General features: G+C 36.7%; 1 protein-coding gene across 7 annotated transcripts; it reads left to right on the forward strand.

The window, feature by feature from the left end:
• Positions 1–450: 450 nt before the first annotated feature.
• LOC133870771 (ENHANCER OF AG-4 protein 2) lies at positions 451–26,396 on the forward strand. Of its 7 annotated transcripts, XR_009900790.1 has the most exons (14): positions 453–964; positions 1,415–1,491; positions 4,053–6,122; positions 6,210–6,732; positions 11,043–11,151; positions 11,272–11,384; positions 11,463–11,650; positions 12,293–12,962; positions 13,044–13,548; positions 15,784–15,879; positions 16,519–16,610; positions 16,848–17,066; positions 24,490–24,603; positions 25,775–26,396. XR_009900790.1 is itself a non-coding variant. In XM_062308002.1 (12 exons), exons 1-11 carry the CDS (start codon positions 851–853, stop codon positions 16,587–16,589), a joined length of 4,536 nt encoding a protein of 1,511 aa, XP_062163986.1. In that variant the 5' UTR covers positions 452–850; the 3' UTR covers positions 16,590–16,606; positions 16,848–17,176. The 7 variants fall into 7 exon arrangements, 4 of the variants coding, with proteins under 4 accessions (XP_062164001.1, XP_062163986.1, XP_062163994.1 ...); XR_009900791.1 differs by lacking the exon at positions 25,775–26,396 and having other exon boundaries at positions 24,490–24,710; XR_009900792.1 differs by lacking the exons at positions 24,490–24,603; positions 25,775–26,396 and adding an exon at positions 23,503–23,699.
• The last annotated feature ends 926 nt before the right edge of the window (positions 26,397–27,322 follow it).

The raw sequence follows: 27,322 nt of genomic DNA on the forward strand, positions 1-27,322 counted from the left end.
ATAAAATTAAAAGGGACTAAAACATAGAATGTCGACTTTGCAAATTTTGATAATTTGAGATTATAATTGTAAAACCAGTACAATTTACCTAAAATGTATTTTTAAAAAATGTACCAAATATGACTAATGTCTAACTAGAATAGAAAAGTGACTTTTTTAACCTAAAAAAAATTTGATTACTTCACTAGCAAATAGCAATGCTTAGTTGGTGCAAGGGGTCGATTTCGTGGGTTAGACATTGAATACAAGTACCCAAAAAAAAAAAATGGTTATAAATAAAATGGGCCAAACAGCCCGAACCCACCCTAATATAACGAAAGATGTAAAAGCGTGCTTAACAAAGACGCCGACACAAACACCGCCCTTCGCTCCAACTTCGGAGACCCTCGCATCAGTCTCAAATAGTGAAATACCAAAATACCTCAAGGAAATCTCAAATATTACCACTTCGTCCCCATACCTCCCAGCCCCCCAGCCCCAGCCCCCCAGCCCCAAGGCAAAACCACAAGCCTCTCACAAAAATCCACTCTTGTCTCTTGTCTCTCCTTCTCTCCAACCGCCTCAATCTCTCTCTCTCTCTCTCTCGACGATTCTGCATTTTTTTTTTCTATCTCTCTCTTTTTCTCTTCGATTCTAACAATTCTGCAATTCTGCAATTCCTACGATGCCCTAGCACCTCCGGCGCCGGTGACACTCACCTCTGGCGGGCCTCCGGCAAAGACGGCCTCGAAGTCTTTTGGCTTAGGATTTCTCCAGGTTTTTTTTTTTGGTGGGGAAAACACTCCACAATTCGATTCGATCGTGAGGAGGCACTCTTGAATTTAGGGCTTTTGTGGCTCCAGCCAGCGCCATGGCTCCGGCGCGTAAACGCGGAGCGAACAGCAAGGCTAAGGACAAGAGCCAGTTGAGTCTTGGTGATCTTGTCCTCGCCAAGGTCAAGGGCTTCCCAGCTTGGCCTGCCAAGGTCTGCGTTTTCTTTCTGCCACGCTTTCTTCATATCGGAATTCTGATTTTTTTTCTTAATGCTGGTTAAGGTTTTTATTTTGTCAAATATACAATGAACGAAATAAAGACGGTGTTTTTTGCTCTTATTTATCACATTATTAGATGAATTATTTTCACGTTCTTCACTGATATAGCCTAATTTTTGTTCCAAATATTTATGTTATGCGTTGATTTCTAGCCAATTTGTGGGAACCAGGGTTCTGTATCCATGATAATTGTGCCTTTATGATAAAAAAGAAAAAAAAACCCTAATTATTATTGCTGTTTGCCACTTTTTTGCAATAGTTAAATTGATGTATATATGTGTATGTATTTACGTTTTCATATACTTATCTAAAGGTGCTTATATTCTTTAGTGATGCAGTGCTTTGGTCGGTATTTGAGGTAGATTTTATCCATTGTTTTACAGATCAGCAGACCTGAAGACTGGAAGCAGTCACCTGATCCTAAAAAATTCTTCGTTGAGTTCTTTGGAACACAGGAAATGTAAGTCTGTTAAATATTTTTGAATGTCCTGAGTGGCGATCTAATTACTTGAACTTTAAAGTGCTTGGTATCGAAGGCATTGGCTGCACTTAGTTTGGCTGTTGGTACATGGACCCTGATGTATTGTCTGCCATGGTGATTGAGAACAGAGGGTTTAGCATGCATATTTAACTTGTGCCTGATATTTGTTTGATTTAGGTTTTGTGAGGTTAGTCCGTTATATGTTAGGGTTTCAACAGATAAGGAAAAAATGATTGGAAACTAATTGGGAAATGTTACATTGGTTTACATGTAGGGCCCATATATACATTGGGCTTTTGCTGCACGACCTATCTAGCATTCACATCTCCCGTTTATTTTGTATAGCTCTGGTTTGTTTGATTTTCATACTAAATAGAAAAGATACTTTTAGATGAAAACAGGATCGTGAAGCTAGTACAATACATAATATGAAGTTTGCTGCTCTCTGAAATAATTTGGTTGCTTATGAACTTCTGAAAATGTATTATCCTTGCAGGGCATGGGATATTGGATTATAATCTAATAATCTCACCGTATTGAATTGTGGGGTAGTTTTATGGTATCATTATAGAATTTCTGAGAACTTGTCCTTGTTCAGTTCATCTCTGGAATCATGGAAAATTAACATCAGCCTATTGTCAATTCTGTGAAAGATAGGACCAGTAAATGAAAATTCACTGAGATTTTTTCCTGGTGAAATCTTCAATAGTGGTACCGATGGTGTCTTTAGAGTATACCGAATCTGTATGGCTATCCTTCTTCTGACACACCAATGCAATTTCAATCTGAAGCTTAGACAATTAACATTATCTTCTTTGTTATTGAATTCTAAGAACACGTAATGCTAAATACTAAATCAATTCTAATTATGTAGTCATGTTAGCCTTAGGATTCTAGATACTATGTAGTTGATGATAGCGAACTGTTTAACTGGAGAGTTTGTACTGAAGTGTGGATGTTTATGTCTGGTTTAGGGAGTGTAGTTCTGATGTGGCTAGGTTTTGTTCAAAATATATCAACATATGATTTGAAATGGAGCATCTCTTACTGGTTTCTTGTAAGAATTTAATGTGGTGACATTGTACAAAATGTATTGCTGAAATCTTGTACTATTACAAGGGCATTCCACATTGGCATTAAATGTAAACTAGAAAATGCTTTACTTAAAAATATTCAAATGTTGTCATCCAGGTAAAAGTCCATGTCCAGAGTCCTGACAACTAATAAAAGGAGTAGATAAGAAAGCAACAAAGAGAACATAAAAAAAAAAGTAAAATGAAGAATAAAAATATTTAAAAAAGGTTTAAAATTTCAATTTAGGTCAGACTTTTGCTATCTGTGAATGTTGTTATGGATGTTACCTAGGATTTCTTTTTCGTACTAATATTCCCATTTAGGGCAAAAAGAAAACCTTTGAAAAAAAAAAAGAGATGAGTATGAGTTTGAGGCTCTGAATTATTGGTTATTAATTAATCACTTTATGGACTTCCTAAAAAGCCTTTTCTTTTTATTTTATTGTTCATTTTTGGGTGTGATGAGGTTGGAACAACACTCTTGGACGTGTTAATTTTGTTCTCTCATTTTTCGTGGAGGAAAAAAGTGTGACAAGATTTGGTTCAAATCTCATATGTAGGTCAAATGGAAAGGGACCTAATGGTCAGTCAAAGTTACTTGGGATCGAAATCGGTGCTTAGGTGTAGGATGTGTTTTTTTTGTTTATTGAAAAAATCCCTCCCGATTCATTTCAACTTCAATGTTTTTTATTCTTGTTTTACTTATAAAAAGTTATCAATAATATTAATATTTATTTTGAGGGACTTGATCAAAATTTGTTTTTGATGAATATCAATAAATTAGTAGTTAATAGGTACTCTACATGTAAGACCTTATTGGATTTGAACATTTTGCTTTTAATTGTATTTATCTAGACTACTAGTATTAAGAAAAGGTGAAGTTCATGATTTTATTTGCCAATAGAAGATTTATGGGACATATTTTACTTGCAGTTTCTCAGAAAAGATATAAGAACAGGTGGCTTGTGAATGTACAATTGGTTTGAAACAGGAATTCTTCTCTATGCCATTTTTAGGAATTTGTCTATAATAAACAAGAGATGCCCTTTTCTTTATTCTCGTGAATCTGTTGGGCCATTCTCACCACTTGCTATTAATTAATACATGCATGGTTTCTTGCAATTTTCAAGTTGGGTATCCTGTATTCTTCTAATACATTTAGTGATTGGCTAAGCAATATGCTTCTAATGTAGAGCTTCATTATCATGTAAATGTATTCATCAAAAAAAGGAGAAGATGAAGATAGGTTTGAATTTGTAGGTTATGTTCAATTTGTCAGAAATCGTTGTTATTGTTTTGTTGGTTGTGTGGAATTGGATGAAATTCTATGTTATCTATATTATGGGATGGTTCTCTGATCCATTTCTGTTTGCATGTGTGTTTCTTATTGTCTCAATGGTTAAGTTGACTATGACTGGTCTTTTAGCTTCTTACTTTTCCCTTTGGTAAATTTTTCCCCATTCACAGAGGTTTTGTTGCCCCTACGGATATTCAGTCATTTACTAATGAGGTCAAGAGTAAATTGTCTGCTCGGTGTCAGGGTAAAACAGTTAAGTGCTTTGCTCAAGCTGTGAAGGAAATCTGTGTGGCATTTGATGAGTTACAAAAGAAGAAATCAAGTGGTTTTGGAAATGATCTGGATAGATCAGATGTTGGGTGTGAGGCTCCCTCCGTTGACGGGGTAGAAGATGATGGAGTAGAGGTTGACTTAAAGGTTGATACTGGTAACTCGACTTACAACGGAGAAATAATGAATGAGGGCATAAGTGATTCTGGCTCAAAGTTGGAGCGCTGCTCACATAGACGAGGTGGAACTGAAAGTCAAGATGTAAAGCCTTCTGTCTCCTCTCATGCAAATGATAGTTTGTCTCTAATTCTGTCTCCTGAGAAAAATAATAGAATATTTGATGGTGCAAAACCAAAAGAAGAGGTATTAATGACATCCAGTACTGATAATTCTTCCTATCTAAGAGAAGAGGTAACGGCTGGTAAAAGTGTAGAAGATGTTTGCACTAAGAATCATGGTGAGGAACAGAAGGTGTTAACAAATGGTCACAAGTTGAAGAAGATAGGTGCTGTGTCAAAGAAGAGATGTGAGGCCGCATTAGAAGTACACAAAACGAGTATCTCTGCTGTAACATTGTTGAAGGATGAAATTGATGGTCGTTCTATTGATCGCCCTGAATCTGTTGAGCGATTGAAAGATGGGAGGGTAGGCAAAATTGAATCTGGAAGCAGCAAGCGCGAGTTTTCTTCTAGCCCTCTTAAAGCAGATTCTGGTACCAATGCTGGAAGAAAATCAAAAGATTTGCTAAATGCTAAAAAACGTGTCAAGGTTGCTGATAATATGCAGGGCCCTGGTGTTGATCCTGATGAGCTGGCCAAGGGAAAATCTTCTATCAAGGAAAAGAAGGCCCAACATGGACATGGAAAGCCTAATTGTGGAGCAAATGATGTTTTACGTCCAGCGAAAAAATCAAAGCGTATGGATATGGGGGATGATGCCACTCATGGATCTCATGCAAGAAGAATAAAGAGTGTTTCTCCTAGTCCTAATGTTGTGGACAAAAAGGCATTGAAAAAGCCCGAGTTAAAAGGATCATCATCATGCGTGAAAGCAGAAAGTAATTTTGCTTCAAGAGCCCAAGCTGGTATTGTTGGATCCAATGCTTCTGGTGATGAGGCTGTACTACCTGTAACAAAGCGCAGACGGCGAGCAATGGAGGCTATGTCTGAATCTGATACTCTAACTACTGATGATAAAACAGAAAGAAAACCTCTTTTAGTGAAGAATGATGTGTCATGTTCTAATAATGTTGGGGTTTCAGGAAGTCAACTGCACAAAAAACGGAGAGCTGTTTGCCTTTTTGATGACGAAGATGATGAACCCAAAACTCCAGTTCATGGTGGATCTGCCAGAAATGCTAATGCATCTGCATTTGTTTCAGATGCCACCAAGAGCAGTGATGCACATAATAATAGTTGTAAGAATGCTCAGCAGGTTGGAGTTTCTATTGGATTTGAGGATGGCCATTTAAAAGAATCTTCCTCTGAATTATGCAATGATTCTCTGTCACCAAGTGAACGCCAAACTGATGAGAAGAGTCCTGAAAAGGCAGCAGCTGGTTATCTTCCCCATTGTCCAGGGAAATTATACTCGGAGCAGTTGTCATCCAAGGAGCAATTCTCGTCAAAGGAGCAGTTGTCATCGAAGGAGGCAAAATCAGTGTTGATTTCCCCTATAAAGTCTCCTCAGTCAGGTCCCACTGAACCAGTGGCAGAACAGCATAAGGTGGCCAAACCTCTGGTTAACGTTTGTGGTACTGGTCCTCAGAAGAAGGCTCAGCTTGGTTCTGCCAAGGGTTCGGGTGTTGTTTCTAATAGTACCAACTCTGCTCAGAATCAAGGAACTATTAAAAGAAACATGCCTTCTTCAGGAGAAAGATTTAAAACCACTCCTAAATCAATCTCAAGGATTGGTGAATCTACTGTTTTGACTGAAAGTTCAGTAGAGTATAATTCTTTTCCCAGTGAAAGGTGTGCACACTTTTGACTATTTATGTATTTTGTTTGTTTGTTTTTCTCTTCTTCCTGATTCATTTTTTGTTTTTTGCCTAATTACAGAGTTGAAGGTGGTAGGGAAGACAAAAGTAGTTCTTTGATTGACTCTAAGACGCCAGAATCTGTTTTGTCCATGAAGCATCTTATTGCCGCAGCACAGGCAAAAAGGAAACAGGCTCAGTCTCAAAATTTCTCTCTTGGACTTTTTAATTCCTCTTTTGTATCTGCCTCTGAAGTCCAGGGAAGGAGCCCCAGTCCACCTGCAGTGCAGTCTCTTTTGACAGGTACTAGCAATGTGATGCAGGCAGATATGCAAGACTTTAATCATCACATAATTTTGGCTTCTCCATCAAATCATGGTCACCAATCTGCTTCAAGAAGTCAACTTGATATTGAAGAAATTGAGGAGAGAAGAGTTAGTTCAGGGCACAGGACTGCTGGAGGCTCTTTGAGTGGTGGTACTGAAGCAGCTGTGGCTCGTGATGCTTTTGAAGGAATGATAGAGACTTTGTCAAGGACTAAAGAAAGTATTGGACGTGCAACTCGTCTTGCTATTGATTGTGCAAAGTATGGCATTGCCAATGAGGTAGGTTATTTAGTACACTTACCTCTCTTATGTTTTTTGAACTGGCTTGCTGTGATTATCCCTCTGCACTTTTTATTGAATTTTATTACTTATAAAAAAAATGTTTTTTGAACTGGCTCACACAAAAAGGTGTCTGGTGATCTGGATTGTTGACAAGTTGCAAATTTCTTGAACTTGCACATTCATTGCATTTTTTCAGGCGAAGGCATGATTTTCACATATTTTCTTGATGAGATATGTGGTCCAAGCAGCTAGTGTTAATATATTTTATTGCTAAGATTGTATTTTTTCCCAATGCCTGTGAAGTTTTTATTGAATTTTAAGATTAAAATTTCAGAATACATGTATTTTTACTGGTCACTTGCTAAATATTTAGTCCATGATTGTTGTGCCTTGGATATGTGGTTAGACTAATATGAAATCAAATTCTGACTTCCTTTCTTCAAACAAGTTACTGCATTATGCACTTCAATTGGGCTCTGAATTCTTGTCGTTTGTATCTTCTATCAAGTTGGTTTGACTTTTGATGCATATACAGGGAAAGTGTTTTTTTAAAAATTTTATTTTTTGTTTTTAATTTGATAATGTTGATTCTGGGGCTTGTTAGTATGTTAGATTGTGTTGATTGTCATTTGAAGGTCATCTCATTGGTGTTTAAGCTAGTTTTCTAATTTTTAAGCATGATCGATTTGTAATTTTATAAATGTTTCTTATTTGATTCCAACTTGTCAATCCCCTTTTTTGGGTTTTTTGCTTGGCAAATAAGTTCTCTAGAGTCTTCGATTGTCTTGGGTAAATAGTTTTGAGAGGAGAAAGGATGAAGGAATTGATTGATGTGATATGAAGTAGATAGAAGTTTTGAATTTTTTATGAGAGAAAAGTGAAGAAAGTTGTTTTTAATGGGAAAACATGAAGTTGACGTTTAAAGGGAAAAGGAAAGAGTTGTTTGCCAAACATAGCCTTTATATTTGCTTCATATTTGCCAAAAAGGAAAGAGTTTTTTTCTATAAATTTTGCTTACTTCTAAAAAAAAAAAAATTTGCTTTACTATACCAGAATGAAACTAGAGTCTAACATGGAATTTTTGTTATATTGGCATGTCCCTTGGCTTCTGGACTTCTTTATTTATTCTCTCTCTTTCTTAGGTTATTTTAATTCTTCGTTTCTCCTCTAAGTTCCAGCCAACTGTTTTGTCAGTTTTAATGAATTTACAGAATGAATCATTGAAACTTGATTCCACCTTTCTTCCACCACTTTCTAAGCACAATCTTGTTTAGGTTGTCCTCGGTCATTTCTTTACGAGGAAATCTTTTCCTCCTTCCCTTGCTTGCTGATCTTATTTTTTTGGATGAATAAACATACGCTGCTTGCTGTGGGGTTCGAACCCACTTGTATGGTTATCTTTAATTTCCTGGAATCACCATTTTCTTGATTGTCCTTGTATGTTGAAATTTTTGGAGCTGTGCTTCTCTTGTTTTGGGATTCACTGCTAGAAAGGAATTGTGATGATATATGAGTACAAATAATCAATTTTGGTATGACTTAAGGGAATATGGCAATCTTTGTGACATCCCTTTAATTGACAGTGACATGAGATCTCAGAGAAGCCCTTTTACAGATTGTTATGCCTCTTAGTTGTTGTTACAAGCTTCATCAAGTATAACTTGGTGAAATTTGAGGCTTCGGCTTATTTGGCTATGGTCATTATTTTGAGCTCCATATTTTGGACCATGTATCCTCTCTTGAGCAAAAGTTGGTGGGAACTAACTGCTAGGGTATCTAATCAGGAGGCTTGTTTTTATCTTCCCAAAATGGTATCTACCACTTTCAACCTGTATGGTGGCTTTAGCTTATAGCCTCCTTAGATTTAAGTCTTTCAGATTCTGGTTTGGTCCTTGTTTTAGTAAAAGGAGAGATGAACCAATTTCAACATGAAATTGTATATGCTCCACTATGTGCCATTTCTCTTGCATTATGATTGATGGCTCATGGGAGCAAAACACTACCTCTTGGGTTTTCATTATTGGTTAGCTGGAGAGATCAGGTTGGAAGCTGTAATGTTTTATAAGTTTGGAGGATGACTCATCTGTACTTAATGTGGTGCATTTGGAGAAAACAGTACACAAGGAGCTTTGAGGATTGCGAGATTTTGGTGGTAGAACGAAAATTTGTTATGTTCAAATCCCTTTATGCATAGATGATGGAGTACAATAGTCCTCGCTTATCTAGTAATAATGAATTTTTGGACTTCTATCCCTTCTGTATACTTCTTGTGTACATGTGCCCCTTTGCGCTTTCTCATGGGATTGAATTACTTAAAAAAAAATATTCATGTCATTTTGGAACCTTAGAAGAGAAGATTGGAGCAGAGTCCAAATTGTATCTTGCTCTTTCACTTTTGGCTGCTAAGCCAATGCTTGCCTTATTGCTGCAAAATGTGAGTCGTCATGTAATATATCTCACTTGTGTTTTTATGGAGTCTAATATGCATGTTCAATTGGATGAGGCACCCATTGTTTCAGATATTTCAATGTTTTCCTAGTCTCTTGACGTTTGAACTTTGGCTCAAGCAAAAAGTCATTGAAAAGGGTTGGTGGAGGTCTTGCATTTCTATCTTATAAAGCCCGAAAAAGAAAAGAAAAGGAAAGAAAAGAAGCAAACTCCTTTCGGTTTTTGCAAGCTAAAATTGAGTGTGTAAAAGCTGCCTATTTTATTGCTGCTATAGTTACACAAGTGAAGATGACTGCTTTCAAGTTAGTGCATAAACTTAGGTTAGTTTGATCTATTACTTACCATTAAGAGGTATAGTCTGCTCTGCTTGATCTCCTCGTACAATTTAATGCTCTATAGTTTATGGATATATTGTATGTTTGATAATATTTATAAAAAGCTTTCTTACATAAATAGCTTTGGCGATATGGGCTTGAGAGAGGGGTTTGGTGGAGAGTGGTGGTGGACTTTAAATATGGAAGATCATGGGGAGGGTGGTGTTCTAGTGAGCTTCTTGGGGCGTATGGGGTGGGGTTTATGGAAGAATATTAGGAGGGTTTGGGGGAAGTTCTATAGTCACACTAGATTTGAAGTGGATAATGGCTCCAAGGTTAGATTCTGGCATGATCTTTGGTGTGGGGATATGGCCCTTAGGGATGTCTTTCCAGTTTTATTTTGTATTGCTCGCGCAAGGGATTGAAATTTTCTAGAGGTGTCATTCAGTGGAACATGAGCTTTGCTAGAGCACCTTAAGATTAGGAGGTGGATGCCTTTACCATGTTCTTCTGGTTGTATTTAGGAAGAATGTGATGGGAAGGGGAAGGCAGGTTGAGGTGGGTCCCTTCCCAAAGAGGGTTATTTCGTGTTAATTCCTTCTACAGTGTCATGGGTTGATGATGGTTTCCGTTTCTCTTGAAAGAGTGTTTAGATGACTAAGGTTCTGTTGAGGGTGATTTTTTTTTTGTGTGGTCGGTGGCCCTAAAGAAGATCCTTACTATGGACAATCTTTGGAAGTGGCACGTCATTGTGAGTGATTGGTGTGTTATTTGCAAAAGTAATGAGGAGTTCGTGGACCACCTTCTTCATTGTGAGGTTGCTTGTGCCATTTGGAATGTCGTCTTCAAACGATTCAGGTTGTCTTGGGTTATGCCTAGACTTGTAGTTGATTTGTTTGCTTGTTGGTGGACTGCCGACATCATTCAGAGTGTTGTTGTTTCGAGGATGGTGCCTTTGTGCCTTTTGTGGTGTCTATGGAGGGAAAAGAATGATGGGTGTTTTGAGGATTGCGATGGGGCTTTGGAGGAGTTGAAATCTTTATTTTTCAACATGTATCTTTGGATAGCTACTTATATTTCTCCTTTAGTGATTAGTTATTATGATTTTCTTGTTCTTTTTGGCCCTACTTACTTAGGTGGCTTCTCTTGTATACTTCCTGTTTACATGAGGGCATATTACACTTTTAATGATAACTTGATTGATTATAAATAAAAAAAATATTTTTAGAAATATATTGATCACTTCTTAAAAAAAAAATTATAGAAATATTGGGGGATTGATAATAGTTTTGTGGAAGTTGCCATTTAGTTGAGGATGTTTTGTGATTTTTCGTTAGCTACTGCTGTCATGATGCTATTTCTGTAAAATCTTTCTTTTTTTAACAGTAGTATTTTTAGGTATCAATCTAACAGTGTTAAGATGATGTTGTATCCAATGGTTAATGATTGTGGTTCACATTCTGTTCTATATGGGTGTGGAAACTGAGCCTACATGACCGTGCCTTTGGGTAATCTCTAAAAGTTGAATTTAACGATTATATGCAGGTCGTGGAACTTCTTATACGAAAGTTGGAAACTGAGCCTAGTTTTCATCGTAAAGTCGACCTCTTCTTTCTTGTGGATTCCATTACCCAATGCTCGCATAGTCAGAAAGGTACATAATATTTAGAAAGGACTTCTCTTTTCAATGATAAATGCTGTCTCTTTCTCTCAATATGCTTGAATTATTGGTTTCAAAATGAGATCTTTTAATCGAATTAGTAAATAATGTCAGGCATTGCTGGAGCTTCGTACATTCCTACAGTTCAAGCAGCATTGCCACGTCTTCTTGGTTCTGCTGCTCCACCTGGAGCTGTTGCTCGTGAAAATCGTCGTCAGTGTCTTAAGGTAAATTTACCTTTATCTAAGTGTAGGAGAGCCTTCATGTTGTGTTAGAGTTTATTGAAGCACCATCTTCTCTACCAGGTTTTGCGGTTGTGGCTTGAGAGGAAAATCTTACCTGAATCTGTTCTTCGGCCTTACATGGATGACATTGGGGTTTCAAACGATGATGCAGTCACTGGTCTTTCGCTGAGACGTCCTTCACGAGCAGAGCGAGCTGTAGATGATCCATTGAGAGAAATGGAAGGCATGCTTGTTGATGAATATGGCAGGTCTGCAATATCTTTCTTGCTGACCTTTTCTAAGTTGACTCTTCTACTTATTTCTTGGGTATGATTGGACCTTGTTCAACAATTTTTAGTTAGTTGTTACTCCTAGACCATGTAGTATAGCCTTGGCCATGGAGAGCAGTTCTGATACCATATTACATGCCAACTTAGCGAATAAAGAAAAATGACAATGTGCTGTGTTTATACAATATTTAATGGTTTAATTTTTATTTATATCATGATATAATTTATATTTATCAATATAAATGTACTTATCAAAAAAATAATTATCAATATAAATGTAGTGGTCCTGAATGTCAAAATTAATTACTTGGAACCCCCCTCGCCCAACATGAGTAAAGATGCAGATAAATACATGGATGATCTATTAGGGGTTCGTTCTAGTATTTTTAGTCATTGTTTGTAGGACTTGAATTCAATGAAATTTGAGCCATTTGAGTATAATTTGTAATTTGTCCTTATACTAGCCATTTACGTACTTTTTGAAGACATTTTCAGTTTTTAACCTTATTCCTAGTAAATTCTTTTATGTAGAACAGGTTAGGTAATCACCCGCTTGAGCTTATATGCTAGATTTCTATTGACTATATCTGAGTCATTTTGTTCTTTTGGTTCTTGTATCAGTAATGCTACATTTCAGCTGCCCGGTTTTTTATCTGCTCATGTATTTGAAGATGAGGAGGAAGATTTTCCAAGCAGTTCATTTAAGGAAGCTGGTGATGCACTAGCAGGGGATACAACCCTTGTATTGGGGGAGTTAGAAACAGGTACTGTTCCTCCAAATGACAGGCGTCATTGCATCTTGGAGGATGTGGATGGTGAGCTCGAAATGGAAGATGTTTCTGGACACATGAGGGATGAAAGACCATTGTGTATAAATGGTTCTTTTGAAATGGATTCACATCAGAGCTCAGATAGGACCTTGGAATCTGCTCCCAACAATTCCCCCGAGCTGCCCCCGCTACCAGAGGGTTCTCCACCATTACCTCTTGATTCTCCTCCTCAACCACCGCCTTTGCCTCCTTCACCCCCACCCCCACCACCCCCATTATCTCCATCACCACCACCGCCTCCACCACCTCCCCCCTCACAGCCACCACCTCCCCCATCACAGCTAGCCCCTCCTCCTTTGCCTCCCTCTGGCCCTCCGCCATCATTGGTCCCTCAAGCTTCTTTACCAACTCAGCCTTCATTGATCTCCCAGCCGTTTTTACAACCTCAATCATCAGTCCAGTCTTCACCACAGTTGGCATATCAACCACCTGTACCTCATGAATATTGCAGCACAACTAGTGTAAGACTTCTGAGTGTTTTCTTCACTTTTCCTTGGTTATATTGGTTTATCTATTGTCACAAATTCCTTTTCTGGATACAGGGCAACCAACTTGTCCAAATGGCTGGTCATGGTGGCCATATTGACAATGCAACGAAAAGTGAAATGTTTCCACAGCAGTCATTGTGTTTTGTTTCAACAGGAGTCCCCAGTTCTCGAGAACCATCTGGATTTAATTCGTCAAGGCAATTAGAATATGGACACAATGATATGTATATAAACCCACAAATTTCTCAACCCAACCAACAATTTCAACATAGTGATACGTCTTTTACACAAAGACCTTTACACCCTGCCCCACATCACAACACATCCAGTCATTTCTCTTATACAAAGCCAACAATTCAGCAACATCCTCAGCATCCATATCCCCACCCATATCCTTTACCACCCATTCCGGATGGCCAGAGGCGATTTGTTGCTGATGAACAATGGAGGATGCCCTCAGGTGAATTTAAAACAGATCATCAGCGTGGTGGGTGGATGAATGGAGGGAGAACTCCAAACGGAGAGAGAACTCATTCGGGACCAACCTATGGCCAGGAAGGTACTTATTATTTTTTTCTAGTCCTTGTGGTTTAATCTTATCATACTTCCTAAAAAAAAATATTAGTAGGTTTTATACATATTCCCCCCCTCCCCCCCTTTTTTTGTGTATCTATTTATGTTTGTTCATTTGTTTTTATACCTGGAGTGAGAACTATATATATTCCATTAGTTATGTATCTAAGTTTCTTGAAAACTGGCTGCCAAAATCATATTTTAGGTGCCTCAGTAAATTTAATATGATCATAAAACCTGTGGCTGTTTCCTTGATCTCTTTGCTTCTCCTTGCTAGGTATATCTCTTGTATACTTTCTGTGCATTTAGGTTGTATGTTTTGTGCTTTCGATAAAATACGATTACTTATCAAAAATATAAAAAATAAATAAAATAAAACATGTGGCTGATTGAGGTCAATCACTAACATTTGGGTTTGCGATTTCAAAATATCGATTTAAAATGTGCGATTTAAAAAAATGATTTTTAAAAATGCAATTAAGCGTTTGGCAAGATCACAGTTTAGCCTTTAAAATTTTGCTTTTTCAAAAAAGCACCCAATTGCTTGAGATTTGAGAAGACAGATTTTTTTTTTTTTTTTTTTTTTTTTTTTTTTTTTTTGTATTTTCAAATTGCAATTTTTTAAAAACACAATTCCAAACGATTCATTTTATTCGATTTGGTTTAAAATCGCACTTTTTGTCTACGAAATTACAATCCCAAACGCACCTTAAGCTCTGAACCTCTAACTAGCTTGGAAGACTTTCTCAATGTTAGTACTTAGTTATTGACCACAAACAGCCACAGGGTCTTGCAGTCAATCAGTTAGCTCTAAGCACTAAGCGCTGAACCTGAGAATAACATATGTGGGGAATTGTCTTGAGGTCTGTATGTTATTGTATTATATCATGCAATATATTTATTTTATTTAGGTGTAGAAATTAGACCTATATTTTATAACAAAATTTATTTATATATTATTTATATCAGTATTCATTATTTTTTATTTATTTAATAAATGATTGATGCATATTATATATGAATACTATGAGGCCAATAAGCTTTAGCTGAAATGGTACTTCCTCCCTTTGTAGCAAGGTGGAGGGTGAGGTCTAGGGTTCATGTCCCACCGGGTGCATGTGTAACTTACCCAAAAAAAAAGAAAGAATACTATGAAATAAATTACTAATTTTAGGCTCTATTCTGATGCTGCAACAAAACAAGGGAGTAGGAATAACAATTTTATTTTTGGGAATATGGATTTCTAGGAATATCTCTGTGTTGAAATTTTGATGCTTCTTACCAAACATGTCCTATGAGGTTTTGGATTGGCCATGTTCTAAGTTTTGGGGATAAGTTGTAAAATGAAGGCTTAGAATTACTTGGACATAAATTTTCTACAAACTGGTTTGTAGGAAATCTTATACAAACCATATTTAAGATTGATATGTGTCTTTTTGCATATGAGAATCACAATGTTATTTTAATAGTATGTGTGTCTCACATGCTTTTTTATTAGCATTAATAAGAAAATATGTCTTGTATACTTTCTGTGTACTTGATTGCGCTTTGCGCTTTTTAATGATATTTCTCTTACTTATCAAAAAAAAGAAAAGAAAAAAGAAAATATGTGCTTCTCACATGCTTAAAGGACACATGTTACTCTTGTATGTGGATTGTAGAAAATTTTCTACAAACTGGTTTGTAGGAAATTTCTGTCCTGAGTGCCTTTGAATACTACTGATATGTACATTAACTTTTGTGCATGTCTCTCTCTCTCAACACACACACACACACACACACACACTCTCATAGATTGTTATTGTGCCATATTTTATTCATCAGGTTTTTTTGCCTCGATCGAGGTTTGGGACCTTAATATTTCAGAAAAAGTGCAACAGGTTGGTGGAAGAAGAGTGTGAAGTGCTTATTAGAATTCTATACTTAACTTGCATTTTTAGATGCCTGAGTGCATGTACACATGTTCATTTGTTTTCATTTTGTTTATGTGCATAAAGTTTACATGTAAATATGTTTTTTTATTAGCACTTGTTCCACATGATGGAAAGGAAATTCTGGAAACATTTCCCTTTTGCCCTGTTTCTGCTTCTAATTGGGATCTTTTAATCATCTAGGTCCTGCCTGTCTTAAGCTAATATTCTAGCTTGGATGTTAATCTGCATAGTTTGAAACACTTACATGCACATATCTACAATGCTCTTAAAGCATGTTACCATGGCAGGTTATTTTCGGCCACCCCCTGAGAGGCCACAGGCAAATAATATAGGTTTTCAGCGTCCTGCCCCTAATAATCTACCAGCTGGAGCTCCAATATCAGGTGACCTTCCCTTTCTAAAAAGCTGCCATGTTTTGTTTGGAAGCAACCTTGTTTACTATCAAAAAAGCATGGGCATGCCTTGGATGTTTGGTTGTCATGCGTCCTATGGATAGATACAGAGGATATGTAGTGACATGCCCTAAATGCATGTCAGACAGATGTTTGTATGGTGTCAACCATTTCATGTAAAACATGTCTTGATTCTGGTCCAAGCATGTTGATCTGCTTGTAATGTTTATGAAGAATCTTAGAACTGAGAGCTCCCTTCCCCACCCCGGCCCCAAGACACGGAAAAAGAGAAAAGGAACAAAGATGGAATTTTTTCCGCATCTTTCATGGTTCAAATATGTAGTATGAAAGTGAGGAAGTGAGAGAGAGAGAGAGGAAAGCTGTCAAGTTTGAGTTTTGACTTCAACCTTCATTCTTTTTATTTCTTTAGTTGAATAAATTAAGATTTGGCATTGTGTTATTTTTAGCATTGTTGAATACTTAATAATTGTTCACTTTATTGCTTGAATTGCATACCACATATGGATGCACGGAAGTTCCTATATCCTGTCTCAGTCTGCATGATAGCTAGACTAGGAATTTAGCTTCTATTGTAGACTAGGAATTATTTTCTGACTTCATTTTCTCCAGGTCATGGTGTATCCCAGATGTTTCCATGTAGACCAGATATTTCGGCCCTTAATTGTTGGAGGCCAGCTTGATAGCCTCAATTAAGAACGTCAGTAAGTTTTCAGTACTTGGCAGCTGTTGGAATTCAGCCAAAGTGGCTTATTGTTCTCGAAATGAAGAACATTTTTGCTTTGTAAATTTCTGTATGTCATTTCAATCCAGTGAGTTCATGTACTCACGGATGGCTTAGATGAACCTTTTCTCATTTATTTATTTATTCATTTGGCTTGAAGCATTGTCCTTGAATGAACTAATTTTACTCTCTCTCTCTCTCTCTCTCTCTCTCTCAGGTGATACTTTGTCTTCTCTGCTTTGGGCGGCAAAACTAGCAAAGGTTAATTACATAACGCCTCAGAGTAAATTCAGTTTACAGACAGTATCCAACTACAACTTGAAGGCAGTGTAAAGAACTTGTGGAGGCTCTTGGCAGGACTGTATATTTTAATTTTTCCTGACAAATGTACCCCGGGAACATTTGCTTCCAAGTGTAGGCCCATGTTTCTGACATGGTTAGTGCACCGTTTCTTAACTCTTGTAATTATGAGTATCTTGTACATATCAGTCAATTTCAACAACAAATTTGAGATTTGGGGAATTTAAATTATTCTTCATTTAGGAATTGTTTTCTGGTGATCTGTTCATCCATTGCAATACATACTTATCTAACATGCTCTAATTGGATAGGTTTTTCCTCTTCCCTTGCCCCCTCATTTTCTCTCTCTCTCTCTCTCTCTCTCTCTCTCTCTCTCTCTCTCTCTCTCTCTCTCTCTCTCTCTCTCTCTCAGTTTTAGTTGCACCTGATAATGTTATCAGGTATAATATATATATATATATATATATATATATATATATATATATATATATATATTTTAGTTAAAAAAAAATCATACCTCTCAATAATTTTTTTATTGGATGAGTGTTTTGACAAGGTCACTGTTGGATTGCATGGTCTCCCTATATTCTTCTTGTCCAAAAAACATTAAGATGAGATCATGTATAAAATGTTTAGTCTTTAATTATTTTTAAAATGCCCAGAATTTGAAATTAAGCGTGCTTTTGAATTACCAAGAGCATGTGTAATTCAATGTTGGGATTTTCAAATATCAATCAAATTAAAAATTATATTGATTGTTTACCATTAGTGGAGTTATACTAGGTGTAATTTGAATCTGAGCTTTTATATCTACATATACTCTATAGTTATGTGTGTTTGTGTTTTCTAGATGGTGATAGTGGGTTTCATAGGAGCACTAAACTTCTACCACCCCAAAATTCTTCCTCTGATTGAATCCTAGACCTTCTTTCCTGCTTTCTTATAAAGTGGGGCAGGCATATGTTAGGGTGTGAAATCCAGCGGTTGGTTTGCCCTGGCTATAGTTCCTCTTCAAAGCAATATATTTGTTGGATAATATGCATGTTTGATCAGTTATGCTTAGAAAATGTGGTAATTGCTAGTGCTCATGTATATAGTGAAATCCTTGTCACCATTTTGCACCATCAGGTTAGGAAACAGAATCATGGTTCTGTCTTACCATTGCCGGCTTAACTTTTTATTTTCTCTCATTTTTGAAGTACTGGTGAAGGTGGCTGTTAGTTTAGGAAGAAGCTGAGGAAGACTTTCTTTGGTGAGGCCTAGGAGATAGAGAAGAAAACGATGGATGAGGAAGCTTAATGAATGTTGTTGCGAGGATTGTTGTATCTTTGGGATTGGGATTTTACTTTACAACCAAGATGCATGAATTGGTCTCTGGTTACCTGGAGATGTTCTCAGCCCTTTGGATTCTTGGACTGTAGGGGGTGGGCACTGACCCCCTCATGGCAGTAGCGTGATTTTACCCTTCAGCTGATCAACCCCTTAGTGGTGCCGAACTGAACTAATACCGATGGCTGTTGGTTGTCCGGTTAGTTGATTGGTGATGAAACCCAACGAAAAAAAAAAAGAAAAGAAAGAAGAAACTGAAAAATCAATTTTATTTTTTTTTATTTTTACAAAAACCCATCTGATTTGAACAAAATGTCAGATTTTGATTTGAGGGGGGCTGTGGTGGAGTCGATCCTTATCTTCTAGAAAGCACGGAGTGCTAGTGAAGCAAGAACTGAAAAGGACAAAGAGGAAGCCAAAGTGAGGAAGGTGATGAGGGACAAAGGGACCAAAGATGAGCAAAAGAAGCTGGTGGAGCTTCAGAAAAAGGGGCAGGCAAAACAACTGTGAAGTAGAAGAGAGGTGCGGCTTGTAGAGGAAAGGATTAGGATTTCTAAAAGAGGGATTTTGTACTAAACCTATAATGTTTGGTTTGGGTTGGGGTCGACAAACTAATACCCTATACGTGACACCCGACCCGACAGGTTGTTGGACATCAAAATTGCTACCAATCCCCGCCTGACATTTGTCCGTAATCGATGTTGTCTGTTCTGGTTCGGTTGGGTTTTTTAGGTCTGGTCAGGCATTTGGGAATTTTTCCCACCCCTAAGTCACTGTCTCACCTATTTCCTTGTATTTTTCTCGAATTTAGAACTCCTTTTCTTGTTGATGGTGCACTAAATTTGTGTAGGTCTTACGATTCATGTTTTTCGTAATCTTAATTTTCAGATTTTAATATTCAGGAATGTGGTCAGCTTTCATCCCTTCACTCTGTTTGGAAAGGATTTTCAAATGCACCAAATGTAGGTGCATGTGTTTGCCCATCTTCAATAATGGGCATCTGTAGTATGTCCGTTTAAAGTGAAATTCATTAAAAAGTATGCCATGTCAAAATGATAAGCTACTATGGAATTCAAAATCAATTATTGGGGACAAAAATTGGGGTTTTAATCTTTATTTGGAACATATTTGGCAAAGATAAAATGTTGCTGCTATTCCAGAATGAACCACTACTTCATGGTACCCTTCCCTTACTGGTACCGGTAGGTAAACCATAGGATACCTGTATCATAGGGGGTTGAGGACCTCAAAATACGAATCAGCAAGAAAACTATTGCAGCAAGAAAACTTGGTATCAATAAAGAGTACGTCAAGTTGCTGGTGATGGGTAGAAGGGGGTTGAAAAAGACTGAAGGGCTTGTATGGAAAGACAGATTTTACAAAGGCTTATGAAGTCTACTTGCCATTTGGGTTGAATTCAATTCTTCGTCTTCTGCACATAAATAAGATGCTTTGCTTTGGTGTGGTTTCCCTCGAGTTTGGGTTTTAGGAGTTGCATGTGAACCTGTGGATAATGGAGTCAACTCCTTTTACTTTCTCCCCTTTTTGGAGGGGGCCAGGGGGTGGGGGGTTTGGGGGTTAGGGTAATTGACTATCGAGAAATATTGAATACTTCATTGTTGTGGTCATTGTAAGTGGTCTTACTAATTTTGCAGTTGTTGGTTTTGTAGTATTGACTTATTCATTTGTTTAAAACCTTTTGTTGGTGTTATAATATTTAGATTGACAAATGGAGTTAATCTCCTTTTTGAAATAGACCAAACACGTGAAAATTTTAGTATACTTTCATAGTTAGTGTTTTCTTTCCCCTTTCTTTTTACAACAAGCCATTGCTATACTTTATCTTTTTTCTCCAATGTTCCACTAAAAATTATGGCAAACCAAATTGAAACAGCGGTTCTGTACTTTTGATGCTGACAGTTTGGTTCATGAGTGTGTTATAGTTATTCTTGAAACTCTTATATTATCTGACTGTTTAATTGCATTCCGAAAAATTGTTGCATTTCCTTGCAGTTGCAACATTGAATATAGACTTTGTTGGGCTAGAAATATGACCTATTAGTTGGATTGTTTAGGAATTGAATATTAAAGAGTAGGTCTTTTTTTCTCGTGGGAGGGGGGTTATAGAAAGGATATGTTTTGACATGAAATGGATATAGTTACATATCTCTAACTTGTATTAATGAGATGTTAAAATATGGCAAAACCTATACCAGCAATTGGTTCACATAGGAATGGGCGTAGTAGTTTATGTAAGAGTGTGTGTAGAATATGCGGTGGAATATCAAAAGGATAACTTGTTGGTACACCACTCAACCCATAAGCTTAAACTATTGGGTTAGAGTTAATTTATCTTATATTAACCACTCACATTTGTGAACAAATTTCCAATATAGAGTTGATTTTTCATGGTTACACATGCATACTTCAGCAATCTCATCCTTACATGTGAGTCCATCATCACATTGACTATACTCTCCCTTCTCCTAGGATCACTCTTGAAGACTTGTTTGCGTCATGCACCCTGGCTTTGCAAAAAGGACTCGTCATTCATGCATATGCACTGTCCTCACTCTAACTGCGAAAGTGACTACTATCATCTATTATTTGCTATGATATCACTTGTTAAAGTAGATAAATGGTTGGGGAGTCTTTCAGGAGTAATGCTATAAGTCCCCTTTGTGTCACTCCAAAATTGATATGGCTTTTAAAATTACCATTGGCTCAAAATTTAATAGTGATCTATCCCAATCCAAGAATTGGCCTGTCGGTTTTGATCATAACGGGGAGCTTGTGGTTTGGAAAGAGGAAGATGAATTTTGGGATGAATTACCCTTGGATTGGGCGTTGGATGAGGATTTTGCGTTGGCTGGGGACTTTGGGGAGGAGGCTATGGCAATTCGAGATGCCATGGAAGAATAATTTCAGCGGGATAAGATGATTGCGCGCTAGAAGTCCAAAGGAAAGAGAGAGCTCCTGAATCTGCATAGCTCCATCAATTATGGCGACGATTTTATTCCTGTTAGGCGTAGGAAAGGCAAGGCTCACGTGAAGTAGGCCTTGGCGGGTTGTGGGTTGTTTTTCCGTTGCTTTTTGGTTTTGCTTTGTAGTTCGGCTTCGGTCGGCTTGGGTTTTGGGGTGTCTCTTGTGGTTTCGGTCGGCTTCAGTAGGCTTGGTCTTTGGGTGCCTCTAGGTTTTGGTTGTAGTGGGTGTCTTTTTTTGGGGGCGTTTCGGGTTTTGTGGGTGTTGTTGGTGCGTTTTGCTGTTTTTGGGCATGCTCTTGGGCTTTGGGTTTGTAAGTGCTCCTCGTATACTGCCTGTGTACTAGGGCGCCTTTCGCTTTTTTAATAAAATTGCCTAGTACTTATCAAAAAAAAAATCGAATGGTAATTCTAAAAGACACATTAATTTTGAGGGACACAAGAGAGACATAAGGGGGACTTGTAGTATTACTTGTCTTTTGGTGAGATCATAACATACTATGTTGAGCCTATAGGTTTGGATCCAATTTTGTTATATTAACCATTCATGCCTGTAATAGTTTTCTGGTGTGGGACTTGATCTATCACACTCGCGTGTGTACTCTAACAAAGGGAAACAATGACCTCTTAGTATAGCAATTCTGCTCTTTGAGACTTTTGGAAACTTATTCCTGTTAGTATTAAGTGCCAGTGAAATGTCTGCACCACTCTGTAGTATTGGAACCACGTTTTTGACAAATTTCTGCTACTTCCAAGAATCATGGAGAAGCTAGTCTTATGAAATTCATCTATCTTCTGTAGCTCAGTAGGATTATGTTCTTCATATTTGCTACTACGTGCTCTTTTTTAATCTTTCCTGCATCTGAAACATCTGTTTTCCCAAACAAGACGTCTCATTCTTTTCATACAACTGTTTCAAATTCCTACTTGGTTTGAGCTCTTGAATTTCGTCCTAGATTGAGGATGTTTCTGCCAATTGACAGAAGTTACTATAGTACAACTTGCTTTAATTTGGCACCAAAGGGATGATTAGCCCATTGACTTAAGATATAAAGAGACTGGATTGTGATAGGCGAGTAAGGCTCCTATTGATGAAAGATTGGTTTATAAAAATGAAAGGAAACTTGTAAAAATGAATATGTTGGCTCATGGCTATCTTGACCTTTTGAACGATCTGACATTCCAATGGTGGTGATCAAATATAGAATATAGAATCCAGTGTAGCAGTTTATAGTTATTTGCTTTCATATGCTGTTCACTGTCATGAACTTAAGTTGATATAATTTTGGCTTGGGATTGTGCATTAATTTTTATGGTTTTATGTCTTGTATGCAATTTGTACTCACTGCCTTTTATTATGTCATTTGATTCTAGTTCCTTGATCAGCTTTTGAACATCTAATTACGTTAAACTCAGTCTTTTTGGCTATTCTTGGTTTACAGAACAGAATGAAATGGATAGACTGATTGTATTTAATATCAGTATATTCCCAATATATCAAGCTTTTTACTTGATGAACATGGCGATGTAAGAATTAAAACATTGTGGATTAGAAAATTTCATAGGAATGATGTGACTCCTTTTTCTTTTCTTCCTCTTTTGGTTTTTTTTTTTTGGGGGGGGGGGGGGGGGGGGGGGTTCAAGATTCATGCAGTTTGAGCCTTCAAAGATATAAACGTGTTAGATGAGTGTGTGGTAATATCTGAGAACAAACACTTTTTATCCGACCATTTTACTAATGGAAAACATTTCTTGATCTTAAGGTGTTAAGTGAAGCGCACTTAAAATGTGGTTAAAGCACATGCTGTCTGGTGAAGCTCCAGGCACTAAATTTACTCTACAATAGAGTGACGATTGTATTGCGTTGTTTATTTAAGCAATAGGAGTTACATCTTCTTACTGCCTTGGTTGGTTATTATTTTCTAATGCACAAGACTATATTTTGCTAAGCGGGAGTCATTAGTACATAATGTTGTGTTTAATGGTTATATAATTTGATAATTGCTTTGCCATCCTTTGATAATTTTATTCAAATTTGTGTGGAGACTTCATGAAATTTAATTTTATATATGGGCCTACAACCTTGTGCAGTTGTAAAACTTTCTGGTTTCCGGAGCATTAGGCTAAATTGATCACTGTTTTTCTTTTCTTTTCTTTTTTAATTATTATTATTTTTTTATATGAATCTCTCTTGGAGATATTTATCTATATATTTGAAAAATGTCACTTCACTCCAATCAAGTGCACACTTGCTCTTTGCAGTTAGATTCCATGAGCCCATTCCTCTCAAGTGCACCTTGAGGTCTTATAAAGACTGTCCTTGTCACCTCCGGCCTAGTAAAGATTTATGTGATGTGTAGACTTTGTGATCCTGGAACCTATGGATTGAAATTGTTTTGAATGTCACCATTTATTTGTCAGAAAAATTTTCTTAGGTTCTTTTGTATCTGATTATGGTTTAAGAAATTGTGGATAGAAATTGTGGTTTTAGAATTAAAGAGAATGTTGAAGCTGTTCATTTGATTATGCTTGCTTGTGTTTTGCTTTCTAAATTTACTGCTACACTTATCTGGATGAGGATCTTTAAGGGGAATAGGAAGGTAGTTAAATAGAAGCTTGTGTCTTTGGTTCTGTTTTCTTGTATTATATTTTTGGCCTGATATTTCATGGCTGCAGCAATAATATGGACGAGTATCTTGATAGGGTTAAAATTAGTAAACTCTAAGACTTGATTGGAAGGTTAGATTTGCTCCAGTTTCCAAGTGTTATAATTTTTTGATTCAAGGTTTTTCTTCTCCCCTTTCCTCCTCGTTTCTTAATGATACGGCTTGAGGCTGTTTTGATACAGCATTGTTATTTGGGCATTTCTGTTTCGTACCTATCTTTCACATCTGATTTTTTGCCGTCAAATTCAATGTGAAACCAACATCCTTTTTCCTTCGATTTTCAAATTGCAGACAGTCTTTTTATCTCATTTAAGATGTGTGGGACTTTGTGGAAGCCAGGCGTTCCAGAAAGATTATCTCTTTTGGATAGGTCATGGAATAGGGACCATTGTCTATATATAACCACCAGTATCTTACGATGCATCTATAATATTTGCTAAGTATGAACCCCACTGGAAGCATATGAAAAGCTACAAGAAAAATAGAATGATTTGAGTGTGATACTATTATATGCTGTCTTTTGTCTTTTGCTGGAGTAGAATTCAGTTCAATAGCATGGTAACTAGACATCATATTGTTACAGGTTATTGCAAATCATTAAAATTGAAATGCACCATTTTTGGGGGTTTCAATTTGGTCACCCATCAACTAATACGGTTCATACAAAATGGCAGATATAACTACTGCAAAATGTGAGGTAAATATTTGACTATGATTTTGGCAGGATAATGCTAGTAATTATTTACTGATTTGAGTCACTTTTCTTGTTAAGAGTACTTGTATTATGCTTTTGAAATTGCTGATACTTTTGCTTGCAATAGCTTTTAATTTTAAAGTATATCTGTAGTTTGCTTTTCTAACACTTCCAAGCATTTTCTAATTTGATTTTGATAACTTTGCTCTATAATATACGCATAACATTACACATCAAGAAAGTGGTTGTTGCGATTGTTCCATCCATCATTCATTTCTTTGATATATAGTCTTCTTTTACAAGGATATTTTTGTGTTTTTGGTTTTTAAATTTTTCTTTACGACTGCATTGTTATTGTCATTTATTTTCAAGCTTTTCATTGGAGGTCATATGTCATTGACCTTTTCTCAATATTTACGCATTGCCTCAAGTCCCTTGCAGATAAATCTGCAGTGGACTAATGTTTTGGTTTTTGCTTTCTACAACTGGCTCACTTCTTAAATATTACACCACTTAATAATTTTTCAGCGTATTTTTGCTAGACCAATTATTGGATTAAATGTTCTCCTCGTGTTCATAAAAAAAAAAAAGAAAAAAAAAGAAAAAAAAAGAAAAAAGAAAAAAAAAAAGATGTTCTCCTTGTGTTTATTGTGAATTTCGAAATTCCATTATAAATTTCATGTCTTTTAGGCATGATTTAGGAATTCATATTTTTTTAGTTTGTTTTAGAAAAATAATCTCAAAATATTTTATTGATGAGACATTTTTTAATCTTTTGATGATCATATGATATTTAGTAAACATGTTGGATTTCAAGAGGTGCAAGGATGGTGGGTTTAGTATCTGAAAATAATGGTTGTTTATCATGTGCAAAAGGTCCTCGCCTCTTTGAAGATAAAAACTAGATGGTAGGGTTTGAGGCGTTTATTTTTTGTGAAATAACTGAATTTCATGTAAAGACTCTACCTAATACTCTCCTTCCTCTCAAATAATGAATATACTTCAGATAAGATGTGGTCAGTGAATACCGGAGTCAATTCCTGTCAAACTCCCTTGAAGATAGAGATTTAAATTCTGAGCTCATTTGTTCTTGATTGATGAGGTTACACTCAAAATAATTACCCTTTAATGATATCCCCATTGATCTTTATTCTTGTGTCCTTGATATATATAGGATTGCACAACTTCGGAGTCGGTTTTCAGCGCTCAAATCATTCTGCTCTTTGACTTTCTTCACTATCAGGAGCATCTTAAAGCCTCATGGATATTGTTCTCCTCTCTCCTAACCCCCCCACTAATAACACAAATACCACCCGCAGCCAACTGAAGTAGGATGTATCCACGTTACATGCATGCCTTCATTAGTTAAGGATGTCATAAACCATTGGTAGGCATGACTCATTTTTCCACTTCTCATTTGTGTGTTCGTTTCTTCGGTGGTTCAGAATTTCACAAATTAAGAATTTCGTCCTTTATTTGATGCACCAGCTTTCTACAAATCCCATTATTCATTAGTTACAGCGTTTTCGCGTGTAAAAATTTGTGTTGCATTTAGATGAATTCTTTTCTTTCTACCTTGTCGCTTGGATTGTATAATCATTGTTATTCCTCTAATCCTTGTGAAAACCCCGCGGTGTAAGGTAAATTACTATTTTTTGCCTCCAAGAATGAAAGTCAGTGAATTTCTCTCTCCCCTTTCTTGGGTCCTTGTTGGTTGAGTCTAAGGATCTACAACTAGAATGACGATCCGTTCGATCTATGATCTACCCAATCAGTTTACAATCCTAATTCAAACGACAGGTATGTGGTTTTAATTTAACTGGTATCTACGTATGTCAATTCTGTTGAGAAGCCTGCAAAAAAAAAATAGCATGACATTCTTGATACCCCCTTTACTTCCAGAAATTAAAAAAAAAAAAGAAAGAAAAAAAAAAGAACAAGAAAAAAAAAGAGTAGAGTATTTATTTTTTTCATGCTTCTATAATATTGTATCTTTGGTTGGATGATTTTCATGATGATATTAGAATAGTGTGTAAGCACAAAATTTGTAAGTAACCCACCCGCCATTGATGTATTTGTCTTGTTCAGCGACAATTATCAATCTTAGCTTATAGTTTGGAATTGAGCTTCCCCTTGCAAAGAATTAATGCAGAGATCACTAACTCTTGGAGACAAGTGTATTACCATATGGTAATTGGATCCGAATGAAGTACTGGTAATAGTGTCGCAGAATTGGACATTAACGGATGTTTAATAATTGCTTACAGGATTAAAGATCCTTTGCAATAATGAACGGCTAAAAACCAGTCACATTAACAGCAGCAGCAAAGGATGCTATGGACACCTCATGCACGTGACCTAGTTTCTGTCTAACAATTATTTATATCACGATTACGATACCATAATGTTCACTAAACTTGGCAAGTTATAAATGCAAAGCAAGACATCTATGTCGTTCAACTAAACCTGGTCACTTCATGGTACTACCTACAGCTGGACCCAAAAGCTATACATATCCAACATATTCCCAGGACTATTGCTACCATCTACCTTGGTCCATTTTCCTTTGTAGCAGCAATCTCTATAAAATAAAGTTTTACAAGTTACACTTTCAGTCCACAGTTTAGTAGTAAGTAAACAATAAATTGAAGGATTGTGTTATGTGAGCTCTCTTTTATTCTATTAAAAATCCCTCTCTTTTCTTTTGTTAAATATAAAGGCG

Source organism: Alnus glutinosa, chromosome 1 (genome assembly GCF_958979055.1).
Source record: "Alnus glutinosa chromosome 1, dhAlnGlut1.1, whole genome shotgun sequence".
Classification (NCBI taxonomy): Eukaryota; Viridiplantae; Streptophyta; class Magnoliopsida; order Fagales; family Betulaceae; genus Alnus; species Alnus glutinosa.